Genomic DNA, 14,658 nt, shown 5'->3' with positions numbered 1-14,658 from the left:
TTTAATCAAGATTACCAACCAATCTTAACAAATTTTTATTTATTTATTTTGGTTTTTCTTGATTATTTTTAAAAGTACTTAGAATTGTGAATTTCGACCTTCCAAAAACCCAATGATTATAGATCATTTCTTCTACTAAAAAAATTGATAAATCGTTGAAATTGTATAAACATAGTCAAATACCGCACCAAAACTCAAAAATTATAACAGGACAAAAATTAAAATTAAATTGTAATTAATTTTCAATCCCCCCCCCCCTAACCATTGAAATATCCTGCGTACGCCGTTGATATCCAACAATGAAATTTCAATTGTATTAATACGTCGTAGGTTCATTACTATATTATTAATATTATAATAAACTTGAAACGGTAAGGTACAATATTTAAAGGATCACGATAATGTTCATCGAGTGTTAAGCGCTAAGCGCATATTGCGAATTATATAGTTTGGAAACAGTACAACAATTATAGTTATATGGGTTCAATCATAAATCAGGCAAAATGAAACTAAAATGTATAGTAATATAAATATATAATTATGTATAAAAGTTTTGTTTTTCTCGTCATTACTTGCAAACTACGTCCACATCGGCCTTCGATTTCGGAATACCGATCTGTCCGGTGTGATCCAATAGGGCGGACACGTTCTTCAGACAAACGTCCAGACTGTAATCACACAGAATATCCTTGGCGGTGAAATCTCCTCCTGGAAAATAAATTGAAATTGTTTGTAGACACCGTATCATACAATTCTTCGGTTCGACTAACGTTTTAAAGACTACCCCAGGAAGTACGCGAAGCGCGTGCTAAGTTTAAACTCTTCTGCGTGTTCCGTAGTTGTTAATGTACAGACAGTTTAATCTTCCTAATCGGTACAGAAGTGAAAATATTCCAGTTGGCGGTGGGAGATTCGGGGAAGAAGACGTTCGTGCCATTTTTTCGACAACAGCTTCACTGTGCACACGAAGGTTGCGCAATAAAAGTTTTGGGGAGTAAGGACACTACAAACCTGCTGAGTACTGGTACACACATGAAACTCGGGTCGTGTCATTTGAATATTATATTATTATTGTGTTGCTTGACATGTATTATTTGGAAAACGAAGACACATTTTAATCATATTTTCGAGTGCGAGTAGTCTCTATGCCATTACAAACGCGTTAGCAATACCTAACGATTGTTTTACGAAATGTAATTTTAATCAATCTCGAGCATGTATCTTTTGTTTTAAAACAACCCGTCGGAAGCCTTTAGCGGACGTTGCAGCATATAAATGATGGGACACAACCGCTTCGGTGACACACAATTAAAATGTAATTATACAGACCGCTTTGACGTATGTATTATTAATATCTATTATTATGCCGGTCGCTATAAATATTTATGCTAAACCATAGACCTCATACCACTAGAGTACTAGACAACTGACAAGCAATGCGTGTATGGAAAGCGCAACAATACAGAGGGCGCTTTTTGATTACTCGATTACTCGTACGCATGGCATAGGGGGAGTAGTAGGACAAGATATATAGATATTGTATTTTGTCGTCAAGACAGGCTACATCACTGTATTTTTTCGTCAAAGCAACCTACATCACTGCGAGATGTTGTTACCCCGCTCGTAATGTTGTTGTCAGTAAGTTGTCACAGTAAGTTTTTGTCTATAACAAAAATAAGGTAGTAAAAGATCTTTATGATAGCTAAACTTTCATTGGTAATGATTTCATATTGTTGTACTTGTCGCACGATCTATTTAACGCATGTTAAGTTATCACGAGAATCCGGAACAACAATAATTAGGTATGCATCCAAAGAACATTTTAATATTTACATTGGCGTTAAGTCGTTTGTATTTACTAAAAATACATAATTTTTGGACAACGTAACAATATTTATAGTTTATACATTCATTAATACATCCGTGTCATAATTAAAGTAAATATCCATTATAATTATTATTTATTTTTTTGTATGTATTTTTTTTTTTTTAATTTATTTTTATTTATATTTTTTTTTTGTTTTCTTCCCTCCCCCCACCCAAATGAATTCACCTACGTAAGTAGACAGGTATGGTTTTGATTTAATTATTGGTAGACGAATTTAAATAAATTGAAGTATAATATCACTCTTGAATCATTTTAATAATGGTAGTTATAATTTTTATATATACACCTTCCGCGATGGCTTTTGTTGATGGTGTGAACCTCTTACGTATTTTTGGAAACAAGTATGCGATCAAACAACTACACTATGATAACATTATAATATCATTATAAAACTGCTTCATCTTACTCGTCGTTTAATATTGTTATTTAACCGAAAAATTTGGAATTGTTTCATCCATTGGCTTAGAATATATTATTTATAATATAATAATACAAGCAAAAAATGGAGTATTAGTTTTATAACATTATTTCAAAATGCTTATTCCACATTTTCCTGTTAATAGATACTTGTATGACTAGAGGTATTTAAAAAGTACTCAAAAAGTTTCACGTAGCGCTTTTATAAAGATTGGTTATTATTAGAAGCTACATAGTACTTCGAATGAGCTATTTTTCGATTATTTTCTTCCCCATAGTTTCTGCGAGTGTAACAAAGAAAAAGTTAATGAAATTGCTCAAATATCAGAGCAAGTCCTTAGAATTGTTATCGTTGTTTTCGACCATAATACTTGTTATAACAATATAGCCATGTAGGTACCACTGTAGTTCGGCACCGAGATATGTGATTCGGGATGAGTGATCAAACTTAAATTTGTTTTACTCATGACAAATTAATTCAAAATAAATAAATAATAAAATAAATATTAGTTATTTACTTACGTCTGCAGTAACTTTTTTTACATTTTTAATGAAATGACACTACTATCAAACGACTTTTTAAATCTGATTGCAATAAATTAATGTTTCATTACTTAATTACATTTTAAATTATTTTAGAGTGGAGTTATATGAAAATTAATTGATTTGGAACTTGTTAATTATGTTTTTAATTCAACGGAAGTTTGTTGTACGAAATACATAACATTATTCAGTACCAAGCTATTTCATATTTGTAGTATTAAATTAATTAAGCTGACAATAAGTTTTAGTAATTAGTAATTACCACTTAATTTTTTAATGAAATAAGTTTTGTGATTGAAAGCTATCAAATATTAATTATACTATAGGTAATATAATATTGCTTATAATATAATATATACATAAATATTATTTTTTTTAGATTTCTTTTAGACTATACAAAAGTAACAAAATATAAGATTATATGATAGTATAATTGAGGAAACATGGAGTTTGTTACTCTTCAGTCGTCTAAGAGTATTTAGATGAATATAAAATAGTAAGAAATATTTTTAAGACCGTTCATTATAATTGTCTTGTGTAATGTAACAATAATATAATGATTCAACCAGGTACATTGGTTATTAATATTCTTAAAATAAAATCAACAACTTCAGCTAGTTTTTTAATATTAATAGTGGACTGTATTAAACTCAAATGTTACACCACAAAACACGTTTATCTTAATAAACATTATCGTACATATCAATAGGGAGTTGTAGGCACCCACCTACTATATAAATGAATGATAAATAGAAACAATAAATTCATGCGATGTAAGCCGCTTACATTCGCCAGGTATCTTATTACCTTATTACCTTATTATCTTCGCCAATAATAATAATAATAATAATAATAATAATATAAATGTCGATATTGATATGATATCATATGAAAAACCACGATATGATAGCTTATTAGATCATATATACTTTGCTCATGCGCAGTGATGACTTCGGGCACCAACAGGCGGAACAGCTATGCTTCAAGATTTTAAACCATAACTCTATCCACTATCCAGTGTATATGATCTAAGTATGATAGTAAATATATTGATAAAGGCGCGTATCACAGAGACCGCGTTACCGGTTGCCGCCGACTGCTCATCGCCACACCATGCCAGGCATATCACGACCGTACTGAATGTCCGAAATATGGCGATTGTTGACCACTCACGGACCCGATACGTAACGATCCGACTGTCGAAACGTCGACAGGGTCACGTGGATCGTACGCGCGTCGATCTATTCACACCCGCGCGTGAATATTATAATTTGTTGATGCACCCGCGTGCATTATAACTGTATCGATGCACCCGCGTGCGACTTCTTCACGCCCGCGCGTGTACATTATAATTTTGTTGATGCACCAGCGTGCATTCAATAACCATTATGACACCACAGATCACGTACTACGCCACCGATGGCGTACCGTCCGTATTCCGACGCGTAATGACTGACGACGACGGAAACGATGGAGCTCCTGTCGGTGTGTCACACGAGTTCGACAACAACTACTACAGTGGATCAAAAGTTAGGGTTAGGGTAAGGGTAGGCCTTAGCTGGGCGTCCATTAGATCGAGAAGCCAGCGCGGCTCGACGCGACGCCGACCTCGAAAAGTCGCAGGAGCTCCAGAGAGCCGACCTTCTTGTGGACGGATCTATGTTAGTTTACAGGCATTTTATTATGGTTGCGCCGCGCCGCACCGACCCCTCATACTTAGTGGACGCCCAGCTTGCGGTGGCCGGACGGGAAGCCGGTTTCGCATTGTACGACGGCGGGGGGTGGGCTCTTTCCAGAAGCTTCGATGCCTTATCGGCAAGCCCGTGATTAAAAATAAATATTGTTGCCTCCAGCGTCGGCACCGAACAATAATAATATATTCATAATCGTAACAGTTTTGCTTTCTTTTAGATATATTTTTATAATGGCAAATGGCTATATAGACATATAGTATTATCCGATTGTTCGGTTTATCATTCAACTAAATTATATGAACCTAATATTGCTTTTGAACAACAGAAATGCAAATCACTCATTAGTATTTAGTACTCACTATAGCTGCTTATTATTTATATTTTACGAAAATAATTAAACAACTGTTAAAATAATAAATTATCAAAAGCACTTCATTTCAAATACACGAATATGAAATGTTTTGTATGTTGTTATTTTTTAGGTGTCTAAAGTGTCCAGTTCAAAAATTGTTATTATTTATTGGTATTTAAATGATTATTATAATGTGTAGTGTATCTACTATAATAACGGAAAAATAAAAACAATTGAAATTAAACACGAAAATATAATTCTCTTTATGATTATACTGCAGCAAGTATAGTAATATAATATACCACATCATATTTATAAATATGTTTTTCAAAAACATTATTTCAATTTCATGTGAATTTTAAAACTCTAAAGTCTAAAGGGTTTTTAATAAAAAAAATTTTAAATGATAAATGTATAGGTAAATGCACTGTATTATTATTACTTTTATTATATTTTACCATTTTTATACCCCAATGAGAGCTTAATGGATGTCAAAATGTTACCATAACATTTTTTATTATTAAAAATTAATCCTCAACAATATTATTCGTGTATAGGGCATACCTACCTACCTATATATTGAAGCGGAAATGCAATTAATGGAGAATAAAACGGGACAGATTAATACCGAACGCAATCAACGTTATTGATAAACAGACTAGACTTGACATTAATTCGGAATTTCGGATCGAACGTATACATTATACATAATATGTTTTAATATCATTATTGCAGGCAACAGCATTAAGACGTTACAATAATTCGTCGATGAAACATACGTAATAGTGTCGCGCAATACCATTCCCAATATACGACTCTATTTGTGACGTAATAATGCAATTAAAAATAAGGCACACTTGCAGATCAAACCAAATCATTGAAGGGTCTTTTAAGAACGCACACATTTCCGCACTTTAACGATTATATAACGAAATACTTAAGCCGAGTATAATCTACAAATTCTAATTGTTCGTATGGATACGTACAGGTCGTTATGACCCAAGAAATGCTCGTAAATATATCTAATATTTAACGACAATTTAAAAACTACAGCCATTAATAATATTATGAAGCGGAATTGGGGCAAGTTGATTGATTGGGTTATAAAAATGTATTAATAAGACATTTTGACGAATAACATCAAGAATATCGATGTTTTTATGTAAATTATACCAATAGAAATTATTATTTAACAACATATGTATTAAAATGTATTTGTATGTTATTATAATATTATATCATCTGTTTGTTTATTGCATTGCAATTATATTATAAAGATAGTAAACAGTAAGGTGTTTACAGTTATTCTCCAAAATATTAAGTAAAAAAAGTATTAAATTATGTAATTTTAACAATATCGAATATTAAAATACAGAACTGTTGTTTTAGTACTTTAAAAAGTTTATTTGAGATTGTTATTCAACATAAATGTAGTAATATTATGAATATAATTGTGATCCACTTCTACTGCCCAGCATTGAAATTTCATCTAGCCCCAACCAAGGGACAAAATTAAGGGATTAATAAACTTAAAATGTTTTTTAAAACATAAAAGACTACAAATATTGAGATACCGATAAATTATTATTTTCATGCTTAGTACACCAAAGATTGCCTGTAAAAAAAATCAAGGTAATCTACCAACTATAGTTGTAGCAGGATAATTATTATTGAAACCTATTACCCCTACAAGCGACGATTCGAACTTAAATCCAGGAAATATTAAATATTTATTATACCAACTGCCGTATATTTTAATCGTTTACTAGGACCGCCATTAAACTATTACCACACTACGATATTATTTCAAATTGCTTTTTTTTTGTCGTAGACAACATCACGTCAGCGGCATACTTGAGTTTAACTTAAATAACAATACTTGATGTGAATTCCAAACAGAAGATCATTATTTCTCTGTTTAGAACATACAATATAGGTACATATATAATATTCCATATACTACGATCAGAAACAGTCCCTAAACGGTCCCCCCGAGGACTTGAGGACGCTACCATATTCAGTTATGACATAATCTCCGCAGACCATAGTAATTATTTATTCTAAAATATAATCCAACTCTTTGTTTAATGTTGGTAATCTGTTATATTTTAATTATTTTAATATTATTCCAATTGTATCTTGATCCTATGTTATAATATCAGTTCCTTGAAGTATGAAATTCCCGGTTTATAAATTATACTAAAAATTAGTATATAACTCTTTCTTTAATACAATATCGCAAAACTGCGATAACGTTGTCATAAATTAAATTATTTGATTTGTATAAGTCATGATAATGAAAACATTGTGGTTTTCTGCAAAACTATGTTTTTACTTTCTAAAATTTGCATATGTATTATATATAAAATATATATACACATTATATATTATTTGACATAAGCGAATATATGATGAAACACACAGCACATGCACAATCAATACATTCAATAAGGTTTTACTTATATACAATTCGAGGGCAAGAATTTGGAAAGTGCTTATTTAAAAATAAAATCAAACATTTTTTTATTCATAAAAAAGTAAAATCATCAATTTCAGTATTCGTTTACAGAATACTCTATTATAACTTTGGAAGTTTAGAATATAATATTATTGGTCAACGCTAACGGCGAATAATCTCATCCTTTAAAATATTCACAAATTATTTATTTATGATTATGGTTATGAGAAAAACTTCAAATGTTTAGTCATTCATCATCGGTCACTGCAGTGGTAGCAGCAGGTTTGACCTAGAGCGTCAAGCCATTATTCTATCTTTTTTTTTTTTCGATAATATTTACATCATAATGCTTAGACCTTCTACATTATTAATAATCTGATTTTACCTATTCCTATATTCGAGCAAGGACTATAAGCCTTGATTGATCGAAGGAGTTAAAAAGAAATTGGTTTATAAAAAAGTTTTTCCATGTTCAGTTCATCATATTCTCTGATTAACATATTTTTATTTGTTGTACTTGAAATGGTTTTTGCAACTTTTTGTATGGTTATTAATAATTATTTAGCTAGATTATGTAGTTTCGTAACTTTAATGAAGATGAAATCATGATAGTTATTATGAAATATATAACTTCATTAAACTTTTAACGAGCATTCAACTCGGTATCACGTGACGTAACCAAGTTATATTATGGTTTTCAGATTCATTTTACTAAACTGAAAAATATTTTGTTGGTAAAATTATTTATTATTTCTTAGACATTTTGTTAATAACTATTTTAATATCGTTATTTTTATCTTAAGCAAAAATCATATTTCTAACTTTCGAATTTTCAAGGATTGTCTTTGACATAGTCTTTGGGACAAGTCGACAAGAATTCTAATAAATCTTCAAACAACTGTCGAATAAAATGTTTATCTGCGTTGACCTTACGCGCTTTTGTTTTTTGTTATTTTAGAAAAAATATATAATGTACATTATTGAAATTTGTAATTTTATACTTAGACAATGTTTCTATTCGTATTTTAATTGTGTGCGTATTTATCGTTAAAAACCAAAGTTCAAGAATTCTTTAGAAATTACAAATGCTCTTAGTTTCGAAATGTATAGGTATGCTTAAGACACAGACAGTTAGATGTTTGAAATCATGAAATGTTTCGTTAAATTATTCATTCCTCTTATTTCTATAAATAAGTAATTTTGTTCTTAAAAAAATATTATAACTAGCACATTTAATACGAATGACGCCATATTTAATTTCATCTTAAATTCGTAACATTTCAACTTAGCATCGGAACGGTAAATTAAACGAAATTGTTATACAATTGCACTAACAATTAAGTGGTATTAAGATATTTCGTTAAAAACACCGGTATTCCAAAATTAAATTAAATGTTGAAAAATGTTGGAATTTTATTTTACCACCCACTTAACACATTTTATCCAATTCTTTGAATACAAATTTTTTAAAGTAGGTAAAACATAATAATTGCTTTAAACTGGTATATTTTGTGCATTTTATGGGTGCTGATTAAATAGTATTTAATTATAATACCTAAATTACAGTATATTTTAAACTATTGTAATGAACCCATTAATTGTGAAATAACAATACATGTTTCGTGTGACTAACGACTTTTTGATACATAACCAAAAAAAATACAATTAATTTAAATTAATTATAGGTTAAAAAAAACACAAGCAAACACCGTTAATGTTTAAATATAATAAAAATATTATTTCTTGGTTTTTTTTAATTCGTGTCGGTAAAATTAGATTAATTGAAATTTAAAGTCGTATTTAAAATTCATGAATTTGCATCAATGGATAGTTTATTCACTATTAAGGTGCCTGTCTCAACAATACGCCTTGATCACTTCATTGTAAGATAATTGTTCACAGATTGTGTATAATATATATATATAAAAAATACATATGATATTATTAATATCTGAAAACGTACATACTTACACATTGCATATGTGACGTAACCATGCAGATAAAAAATTATAATCTACAAGAACTGTTACATAACAACTGTATTATTATAAAGGCGCGTCCACACCTGAGCACGCTCAAGATGAACACCGCTCGCTCGCCGATTTCCTTTGAGCATGGCCAGGAGAACAACAGTCAGTGCCTCGCCTCGTGCTGAGCATGGATTGCGATCATGTTTGCGCGGTTTGAATCTGCTCACTTTACCGTCCACACACAAATTCGTCGTAAACAATTTAATGTGAGCATATGTGCTCACCCTGAATACGCTCAGGTGTGGACGCGCCTTTAATGTACTTAGGTATTGTGTATTTATATCTATAATTATCGAATTAGTAGCTTGTAGCTTTTAACATATCCCATGTGGTAATAATAATATAATAAAAAGGGATCGCACGTAACCGTCAATTGAGAAATATCGATGATATCCGAGCAAATTTCACTTTTCATCGTCTTAAACCAAATTCGGTGCCACTATAACACTATTTAAGTTCACATTGATTTAGGTTTATCAGACAGGAGCGACGCGCTTCACAAATGGCTAGTATAAAAATATACAATATAAATGTATGTTTATATTTTTACTTACCGCTCGTTAGGCTTGTATTGTGCACAGAAGTTTCGTGATCAGATAAAAAATCTCAACTACAAGAACGTAACAATGATTTATTCTAAGTTGATCCATTTAACATTTAAATTTAACAATATAATGAAATATATAATTTTTATTAAGAATTTCATACTTTAAAACTGCAGTGATTCCCTACACCACGCAGTAGACACTATCATGGGCATTTGCAACTTTTAATTTTGTTTTATTTAATGGGGGTGCTAGGGGAGGGGGACATTCTTCTGTCACATATTGTAATTAACTGACGTATAACTACGTAAAATAAAATAAAAAATTTAATTTAATTTAGTGTTCAAATACCATAATAATATTTAAACTATATTAATTAAATGTATATATTTAGTTGGTATTAAAATTAAAAATTTTAAAAGTATTAAAATGCTTAGTTACTATAAACAGTGAATCACCAAGAATTCCCGCTCCTCCCCTATTTTTCTTTTAATGATGGATTCATTCAAATTCTGATTTTTTGAAATTTTCAAGTTTACCTACAGAACATAGTTTGATATTTTAAGTACTTTATACGTTTGTATACAAATATCTGTATTTCGAATGAGAACCTTCTTTTATTACAGTAAATTGTAAATTAGATAATTTTTCGAAACTTTTTATGTTTTTACCAAAAATTTAGAACGAGTAGATGTGAATTACTAAAATGTTTATACTACTTAAGGAATAAAAGTCCTTAAAAAAAGTTTTAATAATACATAAAATGTATAATATAATATTTAATCTAGTGCCTACTTACTTTACTCAAACAAATTATACAAATTATATAACTTTAATATATTAGTATTAATAATACAATTTTCATATTATCACTGCTTTAATGTCTTTAAACCCATTAGTAGGATCTACCTCCCGGGAATAACCGAAAAAAAGATCACCATTGTTTTAAAAATGGATGGGGGTGCTTTTGAAAATCGAAATGGAAGTGTTTAGCATATTATTAACGTTGAGTAAAAAAACCAGTAAGAATTAATGAGCCGAATAAACCACTCCGTTTTATATAATATAATAATAAAGTTCTATCGTTTAGCTGTTGGTGAGTGCATTTTATTTCTTCTAAAGATTTATTATTTGTCAAAAACTGGGGCGACAAAAACGCTTACACTAAACACATATACATACTTAATAGGTACTATATGTGCACACGTCACACGACGATGGTATCGTTCGGAGGTAATGATGGCGTTTTCGGTGAGTACACGTAGCGTGTTATTTGCAGTCATTTTGTTGTTATATATGCGACGTGCTTAGGCTCGAGTGAGTTTCGTTGTGCCAAATTGGCAAGAAAATTAAACTTTGTGCCTTAGTGAGCGGCAACATAATGTTTGTTAAATTTTCCTGGGCGCACCGCCGCCGGCCAATGATACATTGGTAGTGTAGTTTATATTATATTTTAATAATAATATAACAATAATAATAATAACAATAAGTATGCTCACCCACCCCCTTTTTTTCTTTAATAATGAAGTTTTTCAAAATATGATTTTTGGAATCTTTAAATATACTCAAAGACCATATTTTCATATTTTGAGATTTTTTGTGCCACTTATATAGGTGTGTCCTATGGCGATACGAATCTTTGTTTTTCAAATGAAAACCTCACTTTTTTTCTTTAAATTATTTAGCGGATAATTTTTTTGAGAATTTTGATGTATTGAAATCAAAATTCGAAATTCGAACCATAATTAATTATTACACATTTTATGCTAACGATAATAATATAGTTTATAATAGGGAAGAAGGATATGCTTATACATAGCATGCGTTGTTATCTATAGTCTATACACATAATATAAAATAATACATCATTTTATATTTATTTAATCTAACACTTAGGTAAATAGCAAGTAAAATCCTTCTTGATTTATTTAGTTATTTTTCTTATTCCATGTGTAGAACTGTATAAGCATATCCCTATTATGGACTATTATCCTTAGTACAAATTGTCCAATAACTAGGAAACCACACGTTCGAATTTTGATTTCGATACATCGAAATTCTCAAAAAAATTTTCCACTAGGTACATAGTTTTAAGAAAAAAGTGGGGTTCTCATTTGAAAAACAAAGGTTCGGTCGCCACAGGACACTCCTTAAGTGGCACCGAAAATCTCAAGAATATGAAAATATGGTCTTTGAGTATATTTAAAGATTTCAAAAATCAGACTTTGAAAAACTTCATTATTAAAGAAAAAAGGGGGATGAGCATACTTGTTGGATCACCCTATATAGTGAACGAGAACACCGGAAGCCAAGCGCAGTCTGCAGTCGGTTCATTTTTCCGTCATTTTTGCATTGTTTTTTCACGCTTCTCCAATACGTTATAACCCCCAATTTTCACCATAGAGGTATTTCAGCTACATATTGTGATCTCAACTGTATTTGCAGTTGAAAGTACAATGTCATAAAATTATATTGCGTGTTCACAGTGTTTGATCTATGGCTTAGGAGACTGGATAGTCGAAACTAAACTTACTAGTGTTTGAAGTTTTCATTTTGAAATATTTCACAAAAATGTGAAACATCGAATTTTTTTCAACACATATATTTATATGATAACATATTGAGTGCAATCGACGTATTTTGTTTTTACGTAGCCCTGCTTCAGCAAGCCTATAATACGTTTTTTTTTTAGAAACGATTTATCGTCGTTGTAGTTATGATTTATGCTACTATTAATTATTATTAATTACTGTAGCTATTATTATGACTCTAAAATATAATATTGCTATCAACAATATTGTACATGTTCATACATTTTTATTTTATTTTCACAGCAAATCTGATATAAAATGTCCATACTTTGGGTTGGTGGAATGTTTTTGTTGAAAATTTGAAATATCAATTGTTTTTAATTTATTTATTAGTATCATTTTTTTATACATAAAAAACTATAAGAAATACGTATTAAAAAACACAAGAAACGAGTATTTTTAATGTACACATATAATTGTATTGAAGTGCCAAAATATTTCACTCTATTGAAATTTAAAATGAAATGTTCAAAAAACACTAAACTTAACTATAGTTTACAGTGTCGAGTAAAATATTCTGTTCAAACATACATTTGAGAATAAACATTCGTAAAAATTAAAATGTAATATTCAGATGTATATTGTTTTGAGTGTTTTTTTTTTATCAAACCTAAAAACTAGTCTTTGGTTTGGCAATTTAATATATATAATATATACATATAATTAATTTAATATCAGTAATTGGTACATACCACAGAACACAGCAAAATAATTAACGACGTACAATTTACTAATTAATTATTATTTGAGTATTTGTACAAAAAACCGTGTTCCTTTTGTTTCTAACGAGACGACGACGACAACGACTATGAAGAATAAAGAATTGAACATAATGCCAGTGGAAGACTTAAAAAAAGTCTCAAGTCTCGAATCACTGACAACAATGCATCACTCACAAAACCACTAAATACGACATTAGAGCCTATTATAATTAAAATCAGTGTACTTATGTCTTATACAATATGTCGAGTGTGCATTTGAAAGATTTGACGGTTGCTCATTTACGTCGTGGTCGTGCATTCTATTTATTTTCCTTCGGGTCAAATTAATAAAAAAATGTTTTTGTTATAATAACACTATATAATGCTTTATAATTGTATCTACATGTTGCTGCAGTTATCCAACAAATCGAGCTTTCTGAGAGGTTTTCGGATACTTGTAGCATATATACAGCCGAGGCACTAGCTATATGTAACGATCTATCTTATATAATAAGTGACAACTTGCATAATAATAAGTACATAATCTTAACAGACTCCATGAGCAATTTATCTGGTTTTAGTAATATTAATAACGATAATGTTGTAATTGATAAAATAATCAACTTGACTAATAAATTTAATTTATTCTTCTTATGGATTCCTGGGCACTTCGGAATAACTGGTAATGAAAGAACGGACATACTTGCCAAGGAAAAAGCCGATAACCCACATCAACTAACCCTATGGAATATAAAATCTAACAAAGATATAAAAAAAAATTATCTACAACCGAATCAATAATAAATGACAAAACGAATGGCTAAAAATGAACACTAAATTAAACGAAATAAAAAGAACAACAGAAAAATGGAATAACCCAATATCTCTCAAAAGAAGAGACAGAATTGTATTAAATCACCTCAGAATAGGTCATATACGCCACACACATGGCCACCCAATGAATAAAGTGCCACCAAAAACATGCCTTACATGCGGATATACAACTTCTATCAAACATATCCTTATTGAATGTAGAGACACAAAAGAGGCCCGACAAAAACACAACATAACGGAACACCTTCACTGGGCCCCCATGAAGAATCCATCAAAAATATAATTTTATTTATGAAAGACATTGAATTGTACAATTTAATTTAAACTATTTAAGAACATATTATCATGTAAAAAACAAGTCAATGGTCAAGCTATCGAGGATTTTTCTTTAGTAAAAAAAAAAAAAAATTGTACCGACATTTTTTAACAATAATAACGTTGGACAAAGTCTATATTGGTATATTGGTCCTACGCGATTGGTTATTAAATAAAAACAAACAAAAGTAATGGAGAAGTAATTAAAATATGTACCTATTCGTGCACCAATGTTTTAAATTTAAAATGAGCAGAAATTAATTATAACAATAATTACTAAGGCGAGTAAT

At 30.1% G+C, this 14,658-nt stretch overlaps 1 protein-coding gene across 1 annotated transcript in view; it reads right to left on the bottom strand.

The window, feature by feature from the left end:
* LOC111037778 overlaps positions 1 to 14,658 on the bottom strand; it is a 65,792-nt gene that overhangs the window by 27,597 nt on the left and 23,537 nt on the right. Inside the window, exon 2 of the mRNA XM_022320535.1 lies at positions 573 to 708. Coding sequence (XP_022176227.1) covers positions 573 to 708 — 136 coding nt within the window. The remainder of the gene's footprint in view (positions 1 to 572; positions 709 to 14,658) is intronic.

This window comes from Myzus persicae, unplaced genomic scaffold, assembly GCF_001856785.1.
Source record: "Myzus persicae strain clone G006 unplaced genomic scaffold, MPER_G0061.0, whole genome shotgun sequence".
Lineage (NCBI taxonomy): Eukaryota > Metazoa > Arthropoda > Insecta > Hemiptera > Aphididae > Myzus > Myzus persicae.
Note: the sequence above shows the minus strand (reverse complement) of the source record. Positions and strands in the feature narration are given on the sequence as shown.